Source organism: Antrostomus carolinensis, unplaced genomic scaffold, assembly GCF_000700745.2.
Source record: "Antrostomus carolinensis isolate BGI_N321 unplaced genomic scaffold, ASM70074v2 scaffold31823, whole genome shotgun sequence".
NCBI lineage: Eukaryota > Metazoa > Chordata > Aves > Caprimulgiformes > Caprimulgidae > Antrostomus > Antrostomus carolinensis.
The window spans coordinates 24,313-36,398 of NW_010303643.1; the positions used below are offsets into that span (position 1 = coordinate 24,313).

The 12,086-nt window shown below is 35.3% G+C and overlaps 1 protein-coding gene across 1 annotated transcript in view; it reads left to right on the plus strand.

Annotated features, from left to right (window-relative positions):
* Window positions 1–11,882, plus strand: part of LOC104518554 (phosphatidylinositol 4-phosphate 3-kinase C2 domain-containing subunit alpha) — a gene marked incomplete at its 3' end in the record, with an annotated part of 30,676 nt that extends 18,794 nt beyond the window's left edge. The window contains exons 10-21 of the mRNA XM_010164181.1: window positions 1,380–1,523; window positions 3,737–3,779; window positions 3,868–4,081; window positions 4,172–4,294; window positions 5,881–6,048; window positions 7,950–8,058; window positions 8,822–8,964; window positions 9,592–9,780; window positions 10,237–10,330; window positions 10,592–10,686; window positions 11,002–11,182; window positions 11,778–11,882. Of these exons, the coding sequence (XP_010162483.1) occupies window positions 1,380–1,523; window positions 3,737–3,779; window positions 3,868–4,081; window positions 4,172–4,294; window positions 5,881–6,048; window positions 7,950–8,058; window positions 8,822–8,964; window positions 9,592–9,780; window positions 10,237–10,330; window positions 10,592–10,686; window positions 11,002–11,182; window positions 11,778–11,882 (1,608 nt within the window). The remainder of the gene's footprint in view (window positions 1–1,379; window positions 1,524–3,736; window positions 3,780–3,867; window positions 4,082–4,171; window positions 4,295–5,880; window positions 6,049–7,949; window positions 8,059–8,821; window positions 8,965–9,591; window positions 9,781–10,236; window positions 10,331–10,591; window positions 10,687–11,001; window positions 11,183–11,777) is intronic.
* Between the last annotated feature and the right edge of the window lie 204 nt (window positions 11,883–12,086).

The window sequence follows — 12,086 nt, forward strand, 5'->3', positions numbered from 1 at the left end:
AAGGTCTGAATCCTGACTATGTTAGTTGTCAGCCATGAATGGTATTTTAGTAACAGATAAAAGTCTACACAGTAGTGAGCAGTAATAGTTGTATACAATGGGAGTTATAACTGAAGCATGTTTGGAATGTACAAGTACGTTTCACACAAAGTATAATGACATCTTATTTTGCACTGTTGGATTAATTTAAAATACAAAAATATTGCCTTTTTCGGTGTATGATAGGTAGCTTAGAACAGCTTGTGTGTGGAGTAGTGTGAAGTAATTTCCCAAATGCAAAAGCTAGCTGAAGATGACCTGCTTCACTTTTTTTTTTAAAAGGAGAAGCTTAGTTTAACTCCTGATAGTAATATAATTTGGATACTTAAATTCTTAAACATTAGATAGCTATGTTTCTTAAACAGTTTCTGTAAGAACAGTCTTGAAAGGAATGACTTAATTACAATACTTTTCATTTCCACTGTGTTGTTTGCCTCTCCAGGAATGCAGGTCTGAACAAGCTGATGTCCACTATTTACATATTCCCTTAATGTTATTTAATTCCCTTTGTGATTCACACTGTTCTCAAGGGTAGTTTTGAACACAGTATTTTTTGTAGAAGAGTGAGAAGTTACTGCTCCTTGTTATGGTGGTGTTTTTGTTGCTTTGCTCTTGCAGCTGCTTCAGCTTGCTTGTTTAACTGTGGTTTCACAGGCTGAGGTGAGGAATGCAAAACATCTCAATTCAGACTTATGTCCTACTCTTTCTACAGTCTTTTTGAGGATGGGAGATGGAGCTTGTAGGTGATGATGATGAGGTCCAAATATTAGGAGTTGTTGCATTTGAAATTTTTTACTTTCTGAAGTGAATTCCTGTACATATGCAGTAGCTGAATCTTGCTAATCAAAGTGAAACAGGGTAAAGTAATCTGTAAATAACTTGTTTATAGTCTTTACTTTCATGTTATTGTGCACTTTAAAAGTTAGCCATTGTCTTTTTATTGAGATTAATATGAAAGTCTATGAGGAAAATAGCAGTGGAAATTTTGCTTTTCATGTGCCAAACCAGCTATTATCTTCAAAGTGTTAGCTTTCAAAGTATGGCTTAAATATTTACAGTGTCTTCTGACTTTTATGGTTATTTTCTTACTAGGACAAAGTTAATTGTTGCCAGGTAGCTCCCAATCCCTACTCCTATGTTTTTGGAATTGATAACTGAGCTATAAGGAAGTTCTCAATACTGAGGGTTTTGTTTAATGCAATTGTTGCACCACAGTTTAATGATATGCATCTCATAATGAAATTTTATTGGCAATTCATTCTCAAAAAAAAAAAAAAAAGTGCTACTGTTTTTCACAGTTGTGATTGGACCAATCTATTCTTTCATACGTTCCTTATTAGAACCAGCATAAAGCAGTAGATCACGTAATTAAGACTGTCAGAAAAATCTGTTCTACATTGGATTGTGTAGAGACTCCCGCAATAACGGACTCAGTAAAGAAGCTAAGGAGGGCTGTTAATCTTCCAAGGACTAAAAATACTGAGGTAAACTTTCACACTATAAATTGCATTCTCAGGTATGCTTTTTAACACTGATAAATACTATTTCGTAACCTTCGATAGCTGCAGATACCAGGAACAGTTCAGCCAGGGTTATGTGCCTGGGTTTTCTGTTTTATATTTTTTTTTATTTTGCCTGATATCTTCTATTTATTTTAACATCTCTTTGCTGTTAATGTATTAATCACTTGCTCTGGGAATCCTTTCCTGTTATAAGTAGTGACTTTGTAAAAAACTAATTTTAGAGTACTTTTTCTGGTTCTGTAAATATAGACTTGTGTCACAGTGTATGTACTAAATCTGAGCAAGGGAAGCTGACAGCTAGCTCGTGCCCTCTAAAATCAAGGCAGTTATGCTTAAAGGAGCAATTAGCGTAACTTATTTTCTGTGCAGTATTTATGTGAATAGCAACAGCATCTTAAAAATCTAATAGTTCATGCTCCTGCATTCCTGAGCATATTGACAAAAATAAAAATCTCTCCAATAGCACAGATTTTGATGATAAAACTGCCTTACAATGCACAGTTCACTAAAGCAGAATTGGTCTCAAGTCCTGTAGTCAAAAACAGTCATTAAATGGAGAAGTGTGCAGATAAAAAGCTGAATTGTCTTGTAATGCTATTTCTGTTGTCCTGCTGCCTTATTAGAGTGGCAATTCCCGTGCTGTTCTACTCAGTTTCAGCTTCGTTCAGTTCAATGATCTATTTGCAATACTGAGGAGAAGGCTTGCAAAATGCATGGACCAAATAAATACAGTTGTCATAAGAGCTAAAATTCTTGCAGGGAAATGCAGAAGACGTATTAAGAAAACTTAGTAAAATACAGTATGTAAAATATTTCTTCAATTTTTGCTTTTTGATAGGAGAAAGCTCTAAAAATAACTTCCAAAAATAATGCTATTCCAGTAGAATTCTTAAAAGGTACTTTTTTATCAGTAAAATCCTGCAATTCTCTTGTGATGAGCATTACTGTTTAAGCCAATGTGTATGAAGGCATTTAGGTTTGCTTTAAGAAATTAAATTACTGTAAAATAGGAGCCAGTTTAATCTAAACCTTATGTAAGATATTGTTTGTTGTTTTGTTTTTGGTTTTTTTAAGTAGTTGTTTTGTGGTTGGAAGAAGTGGCCAAAAAGTAAAAGAAAACAGTAGACTGTCAAGTAGAAAATTACATGTATAGTGCTGTTTCAACAGTTTGGTATCCTGTCACCCAAAAGTACTTGGACTGCTTGACAAGTAGGGTGGAAACATAATGGCAGCTTTTCTGAAAGGAGAAAATGATGTGATTTAAATTTTTTTCTCCATAAGTTTCTGCATGTTTTTTTATAAGAATATGAAGTTTTTTGGTAGTCAAAACTTAATATTGGTAAGATGCTCAATTAATACACTAAAAGTGTAAGGAGAGCTTTCATTCCTCTCCAGCAGTTGTGGCAAACTTCTTAGACTTTCTCTGAAGCATTAGGAATTTGCTGGGTTTTGGTTTTAAATCACAAACTTAGTTTTCATTAAAAGTTTTTGTTTTATTAGAAGTTGAATTTGGCATGAAACCCTTCCTTATGAGAAGGGAGTAAATTCCCATTATTTGTTTGTCACCTTTTGGCTTCATCAGTGTCCTTGTTGAGACTAGATATTGCTGTAATGCTGTATCATGTTTAGTCTTCCAGTTCAGCAGACCAAGAAGCAAACAGAGCAGATAGTACAACGTGACAGTACTTGCTGTTCAGTTTTCTCAGTTGTTTTAACGTGGGGTTTTTTTCAGTAAATTTATAGTTTACTCTGTCTACAAACAATACCTTAGCAAATGCCACAAGAAAACAGCAATTCAGACTTAAATTACTGGGTAGTAGAGCTAAGAGCTTCTGCTTTCATCCATAACAGCCCTGACCAAGTTTTATCTCTACTCAGAGCAGTAAGAATATCCTGAGCAATATTCCAATGTACTCTGTCTTTTAAAAGTTCATAAAGGGTGACTTGTGACTTGACAAAACCTGAGCTGTTGAACTTCATTATTAGTTGCTGCATGATACGGAAACTGCGATGTCAGTTAACTCTTGAGGAACTTGGAGGAAAAAGATGTGTTACATAAACCCAAATATGGACCTAATTCTGATGTTTCTTAATTTCTGTACAATATACTTAAGAGCAGTGGAAAATTAATATGGGTTTCTTAATACTGAAATTTTCTCAACTTTACTGTGTAGGTATCCTTAAAATGTAGTGACGACACTAGCAAGAGCTCGTCTGGTGAGTGAAGTTCTTAAATTTTATTTAAAAACTTGCTTTCAAGTGGGTGTTTTAGGAAGCTATACATTAAAAATAAATTATAATTTAGATTCACTGCAGCCTGAAAACCCTTTGAAAGTGAGTGTAGACCAGTTAACAAGAGCAGTTGAGGCCCTTCTGCGACTCCACATGAATTCGTGTAGTAGATCTGCAGCAATTTCTCCAAAAGATAGCAGGAGTACTAAGGAAGCATGGACTGCCACAGAACATCTCCAGTTCACAATATTTGCTGCACATGGAATCTCTCCTGGTTGGGTATCAAAGTGAGTAATTTATTAATTGTAAAATTCATCTGTTTATAAATTTTTTTGTTGTTGTTTATTTGTTTATTTTACATTCTTTTCCTTGTCCAGTTATGAAAAATACTACTTGATTTGTTCTCTGAGCCATAATGGAAAAGATCTGTTTAAACCTATTCAGTCCAAGAAGGTTGGCACATACAAGAACTTCTTCTACTTGATTAAATGGGATGAACTGTAAGTGACTTTAGCATGTTAAACTCACTAAAACACTTTGTTTTAGCTAGTACCTACCTGCTAGCTGCTGAATATAGTCATTCAAGCAACTCTTGCTTCTAATTCTATTTGAAGTGTTAAAAGAACAATGTGTGAGACATACTGACCAAAATTAGAAATATGGTTCCAAATGGAATTTCACTCATTTTAAAAGTGGGAATGGAAATGCTGGACAAGTGTCCTGTGCTAATGTGTTTGTTGTATACAATTATAAGGAGCTGGGAAGGTCATAGCATTCCTTGTAATGGGAACAGCTTGTTCTGCTTTAAAGAAGGATGAGTAAAACTTGTGTATAAGCAGTGCTCAAATTATGTGAATGAGGAGGAAAAGCAACTCACTTTTACTAACATTAATGCTGAATCATTCTTTTGTTACAAATAAAGTGTAACAACTTCGTATCTGAATTTAAACATCCAATTTAGAATTCTTTCATAAAGAGAGCAGATGCATCAGTGCTTAAGAGTATCTGTCTACAGCATATGAGAATGTCTGGTTTGAGCTACTACAGTTTCTCTTTATAGGGCAGGGGAGAGAAGAAACAGGGTGTTATCTGATAACTAAGAGGGGAAAGTATTTTTCACTGTGTAGGCACAGCTTACTCTTTTCCACGTAATAGTTCTCGGGCAGCCTGTGAGAACTGAAGCTTCAGGTGAGCTCCACGTTGCCCTATATCTATTTTCCTGACTCATTTTGAAGGTCAGAGGTAAACCCCGAGGAATACCCTGCAAGTCTGCAGTGACAAATTATTTCAGACCAGGAATGAGACTTGAGGTTCTAGAATACCTGCCTTCAGAGAGTATCCCAACTACCCCTTTTTCTTTTTTTCCCAACGATGCAAGGGATTAATTGTCAGATCTTTTGCTAGCAAGTACTATTAATAGTGTTACAGTGAAAGATGTGTTATATTAAGAAGCTTATACACAATATAATTGTAGTGTGTTATAGTGTAACTGGCTTAGCAATATGCTGTGGTAACTTTTAGAATGATATTTTGGTATGTTATAGAAAACCAAACTTAAACAACATTTTAAGCAATAAAATCAGTGTAAACAAAAAAAAGTGAGTTTGAATTGCTCAGTGAGGTGTATACTCCTCAGCTGCTTTCTTTATGGGTGCTTGTTTTGTACCATTTAAATTTAGCTTTCAGTAGTTCCTAAATGGCACGCTATTGTCAGCTGACTCTAAATCAGAGAGATTAGAAGGCAGCTAACATGGAACTGTCTGTGTGCTCGTAGTGAGTAGAGTGGGAAGACTGGTTATGCTGGACAGTGTGGTTCTGTGTAAGGAATGTGATTTAATAGACAAGGATTTAAAAAGGGTTGTTCCAAATCTGGCTACAGCGCAGAAGCATAATTTAGCAGGTTTTGCAAAGTATTGATACGGGAGATAAAGCAGAGTGAAATATAATTGCATAGAAATGTAACACTTGTTCTTCAATCAATGATAATTAACTTTTTGAAAGCAAGAAGTATCAACAAGTTATAAGGATAAGCCTGTAACTTACAACTGTCTGTCCTCTGACTGACTTATTTTTAATACTTTTACAGAATAATTTTCCCCATCCAGATTTCACAGCTGCCTTTGGAATCAGTCTTATGTCTCACTTTGTTTGGAATCTTAAATCAAAGTAGTGGGAATTCTCCTGACTCAAATAAGCAGAGAAAGGGCCCAGAAATTTTGGGTCAGGTTTCTCTACCTCTTTTTGATTTTAGGCGGTAAGTATCCAAAAATATAAGTAAGATTGGTAGTATGATTTACTCTCTAGAAAGCTTACCCCACTCCCATAACTATTAAGTATGTTGCAGAAGATCACACCATTGCAAAATAGCTTCAGGATTTATGCTCAAGATTTCCTATTTATACATGCTTCTGACTTCTTGGTCTTACTAGAATCTTAAATTATTTAATTGTCACCCAAGGCTGCCCAGAGACAACAGAGTCTTTCCGGGACAGTTACTTCTATGTATTGATTATGTCTGTTCCAAGTTGTTTGCATCCTCTTATTCTAGATGTGTATCTACTTGTTCCACTTCCCCTCTTGTGTGGTGATGATTCCAACATCTTGGGGGTGTTTAGAGAGTTTAGGCTTTCTTGCATTGCAAAGGGAGCCTGCAGCTGCCTCCAGTCAGTCAGAAACTTGTAATTCTTCTTATAAATGATGCTTATTTCAGCTTTATGTTGAAATGTTGCAGTTCAGTCTCCTATCTAAAGATCACATTTCGCAGTATTTGATTGAAAACATAGCTTTTGTTTTGATGTGAATTGCAAATTTCTGTTGTCTTCATGCTGCATGATGTTCTCGTAGTAGTTAGTTTGGAGAGAAAACTGTATTTTGTTTATGCACAGCACCACAATAATATGTTGTGCCAGGGTTTCCTGAATGGCCTGTATATGGCAGCTGTAGAGATGCTAGTGGTCTAATCCACTTGCAGTCTACATAAATTAAATCCCGACCTAGGTAATTTAAACCATACTAGCCAAATATTCCAGTTACAGTTGAGAATAGCATCAATAACAGGCAGAAGCTAAAACTTTTGGCTAACTAAAACATAGGAAGAATAAAAGGTCATATATGTGCTTTGAAAGAATCTGTAGTCAAGTTAAAATCCCTTCAGGTGAAGTGTGTGTGGAGTGGCTTAACAGATCTTTACTTGTGGATGAGACAGAGGCTGTGGCAAGTATATTCAACTGGAGAATATTAAAAAGAGCAAGCTGTTCAGTTATGCTTTAGTGGCATGATTTAGTAATTTTTATTGGCATCATAAGCTCACAGTTAATCAATATTTACATATAAAGAACTGTTCTTTCTCTGAAACATAGAAACCCTAAAACATCTTTCAGAATATACTAAAGGCTTGGCCTTCAAGCAGTCTTTCGAGACTGTATTTTGATTTTTAAAGACTGATAGAAGTTTTCTGTGCCTAACATTTGACACTTCAGTGATATATGAAGTATCCTCAGTTGTGCCTTACTACAACTGAAAATGATATTGATATTGGGGAATAAACTGGCAAATGCAAACATCATCTGATATGCGCTTGCAGAATCTAGTAATGTGGAAAGTCCGTGCAAATGGCCTTGTCTATAATATTGATATGTCTGTGCCTTTTTTCCAAGAAGGTAAGAAGATGTGTGCGTGTCCAGCTTATTCCTCACAGGCAAAAGTATTCATTTTCTCCCCTAAGAAATAGGGAGCACTTAGTTTAGCTGGGTCAGCTGTGTCTACACTGAACTTTCCTTTGCCTTTTCACCTAAAAACTGTATGCAGTGTTTTAAAGGACTTAAAGTACAGAAGACATCCAGTGAAAATAAATAAAATAATTTGACACTTGATCATAACTCCCTTTTTTTAAGCTCCAAACTGTATTGGCTAGTACTGTTTGATTTCCTATGTTCTTTTCTGAACATCAAAGTTTAAATACTCGTAATAAGATAAACTCTTATCTCTGCAGTAGAAACACATAACTGGGTTTGAACTGTCCTTCTATGCCATAGTAACATTTTGGAATTGTTTCCGTGTAGTGATCTTCTCCAGATAGTATTTTAATAGCTAATATCTGGAAGTAAACAGATTGTGACACTAATACCTGTACCTGCATTTTTTTTTTTTTCTCAGATTGTTAACTTGTGGAACAAAGCTCTTGCAGCTCTGGACCTCATCCCATCCACATCAAGCATCAGGGATGGGCAGTAAGAAAGGAAATATGGAAAGAATAGTATTGCAGGTTATATTTAATTCTGACTGTGCTTTGTTTGAATGTTGTGACTTGTAACTCTTACATGAATGTTAATAGATCAATTAATGTTTTGGGGAGAGTGTAAATATTGCTAAGCCATATTTACAAGCCAATATGGAATAGTAATTACTGAGCATTAAGGGCAAAGAATGGAAGGCTGCTCTAAGTGTATACAAGTCAAGTTATTGAATCACTATCTTGAAGTAAGAGAAATTGGAAATGCCTTGGTAGTACATGCTATCAGTACTGGGAGAGAAAATCTTTGAAAAGCAATCTGTAGAGATGTGTGCTGAGAAGGGAGTTGGCTAGACCCAAACAATGGCAGTTCCAGTTTCTTTACAGAACAAAAGCACCACTCATTCTAAATTCAGAGTCCACATTTCTCTTCAGGCATCTCTTTAGGCATAGTTTAGCAATCCCAAAACACGGTTGGAGTTGGTGGTTGGGTTGAAACTGTTAATAGTTCTGTGATTAGTCTTCACTCTAAGCATTCTCATGTCACTTCTGAGGAGTACTCCAACTACTGGATTGTGCAAAAACACAATTGTCCTATGTTTAAGAACCATAGTTAAGGAGCAGAACTGAGATTGGAAAAACTATTTGGGAAACAGTATCTGAAAATGGTTACACTTGTAGAACTAAAGAGTTCAGATGCTTAAACATCTAAGGCTGCTGAAAGGGGGAGCTTTTTGTTCTGTTCTTAAGGACTTGCATCATCTCTTCTTTTTTTTTTCTTTTTGTTTTTATTTAGATTGACTTTCCATCACCTGCTTTTGATATTGAATATAAAATTCCTCAAGCCGCAAAGACTACTGTGCATCATTCCATAGAAACATTAGAAAAACCATTGAGAGAACGTCTTCTTGCCATTATCTCCAAGGATAACACTATTGGGTATGTTTTTCTCTTTCTACATATGGTCTCTTTGTATGTGACAATTCATGGCTAGGATATGGAATGGTTATTTACTCTTAAATTTCTTTACTATGGTTCTAGTATATTTTGAAGACCTGTGGAGACTTAAACAAGAGATTGAATTAAACTTGCAAAACAATAGTGCTCACTTAATGGATTTACTTGTGCTTTCTATGGCTGGACAATATTATGTCCTGTTACAAGTTCACACCCCTTTTGGTTGCCTGTTATAAATGCCTGTTCCTGCTTGGCAGTTCTTCAGTTACAGGAAGTAGTGACAGTTTCTGCAGTGGCTGTTCATATGCCATGGAAGCTTTTCTGACAGGCTTTCCCACTAACATGAACATTTTGGTTTATTTCAGATCATACTAAAACTTATTTTTGTCCTGCACAAATTATGATGTTGAACAATTGTTTCCATAATGTTTGAGGTTTTATTTGGCTTCTTGTTTTGACTTTTGTGGAGGAAATAACCATATTAATTTCATTTAGTTTTGTATGTTAAATCATCTATATAAATACGATTACCAGTAAGTAGCATTGGGGTTATTCAGGTGATGGTTTTGAATGTGCTGTCCTGGTAAACTGAAATGCTTTTGTCTGCAGGTTGTCAAAAGAAGATAAAGAATTTCTGTGGGAGAAGAGACATTATTGTCATAGTCATACTAGTAGCCTGCCAAAAATATTGGTTAGTGCCCCTCACTGGGACTGGGCAAGTCTTCCAGAAATATATTCATTACTTCAGCAGTGGCCTCCTTTATCACCCTTAGCTGCACTGGAACTACTTGATTCAAAGTAAGAAAAACAATGTAAATAAGTTCTCTGTGTTGTGCATTAAATTATTCTTCTTCAGTAGAAGCTTCTGAATGGGATTTTTGTGGAAAATATTGCTGAATTTCTTGTAGCACAAGCTAAATTTTCTTAAAATTTTGAAGAAGAGATTTACTTAATCCATGTAGGCTTAACCAGGTCATGTAATGAAAGAATAGCAATACTGGTTAGGATTCTGAAATCTAATTTACAATAGGAGAGCAAGACTGACATGTTGAGATATTCATGTGCTTGTCCTAAACATACACATGTATTTGCACCTTAGGTAATGAAGGGCCTCAAACTTGTAGGTCCTTTACTGAGCTATTAAAGCCTTTATATTGGTTCTTTTGATCCATTGGTCTAGCTGATCTCTAAAAAGAAAAAAAGAATCTTACATGAACAGAATAAACTTAATGTGGCTTTGTGATGACTTCCTAGGTTTGCTGATCAGGAAATACGAAGTACAGCTGTGAATTGGATAGAGACACTAAGTGATGATGAGTTAACAGATTTCCTCCCTCAGTTTGTGCAGGTAAGACTTTCTGCCTGCACTGAAGTTTGAATTTTTTTGTTCTTGAACACCTAAAGGAATTGCTGGTTACTAGTAGCAGAAGTGCAATTGTATGCCTCTATGCTTAATGACCTTAATGCATGGTATGGGAAACTATTTGAGTAATAATCGCTCTCTGTCCTATGGAGTTGTGGTGATTCTGTCTGTGCGTTAGTCATAAAATCTCAATCTTCATCTAGAACTAAATCCAGACCCAGTTTATTTAATTTTCTTTGTGTTTAGGCATTGAGGTATGAAACCTACCTTGACAGTGCTCTTGTCAAATTTCTTCTGGCTCGGGCACTGGGAAGCATTCGAATAGCACACTACCTATATTGGTAAGAAGTTCTTTGTTCCATTGTTCACTTAATGTTTACGGTAGGATTAGTATTTCCAGAAAAAAAACCTCATTATTTCATAATATCATAGTTCAGAACAATGAATATTAGAGAGTAGAGAATGTTGATCCCATTTTTTTAATTAAAAAAACAGACAGTGCCTCTACAAGGCACAAACTTCTTTTCTTTCATATCGTCTATATTAGTAACTTCAGATATATATAGTACTGATTCATTAAAATATTTTAATGTCTTAGTATTGCATTGTTTGCAGTATTTTCCTTAGGAAAATTTAACTTGAATCATTTATTTCAGGCTTCTTAAGGATACACTGTATGATACAAAGTTTGGTGTAAGGTATGAGCAAATTCTTGGAGCTTTTCTTTCAGTCTGTGGAAAAAGGCTAAGGGAAGAGCTTGAGAAGCAGACCAGACTGGTGCAGCTTTTTGGAATGGTAGCAGAAAGAGTAAAGCAAACAAGTGGATCTGCTCGGCAGGTGTGTATGTATTTTTAATGTACTTTAGGGAGATTAGACTGAGTATACCCTCAAAACAATCCACTCAAATACCTTTTTAGTCTTAAGTTCAATAAAATGTTACTTATATATAGAGGAAGACCTATGAATCAATTGCTCTGCATATTAACAAGATATAATGGCTTAATGCAGTTGATGTTTTTGTCAGATTTGTTGTCATCTGAAACATGAAATTGTGTGAGGTGATAGAGTAAGAAAGTAGGATGGTTTCTGTGTACAGTAAACTGGAATTGGATTTAAACCTATTACTGCTGAAGAATGATCTCATTATACAAAAGAATGGAATATCTTTATGTGCTAATATGAATCCACAGTTTGATAGAGTGGGATGCTATCATCTGGTCTAGTAAAAAAAAAAAGTCACAAACTTGGGTGATATTACTGCTAGGCTTATGTATTTTTAATAGTTAAAACAGCAGTTATAATCTCTAGTATTCCTTTGACACTAGGGAATTAAAACATTGGCTTCAGGATAACTTTGTCCCAAAGTCTTCTGGAGATGCTTCAGTCAGGAAAATGTCAGCTGACTTCTTTTGACATTTTTGTTTGTTTGCAGGCTGCCTTGCAAAATGGCATGGAACGTGTGCAGTTATTTTTCTTGAAGAACAAATGCCGTTTGCCTCTCAATCCCAGTCTTGTGGCAAAAGAGCTAAATATTAAGGTACTACACTTTGAGAGTTTCAAAACCTTTTTGTAAAAATTACATACAGGTAAAGCTTTTATAAATAGAGAAAAAAAAAGAGGTGCTGGAGGAGAGCATTTTAATTAAAAATTCTGATTGCAGAAGGCAGTGAAATTAGCTGAGCAAAGATAAATTTATACAGATAATTGTATAAAACCAGTGAAGGTACTTGTACTAAATATA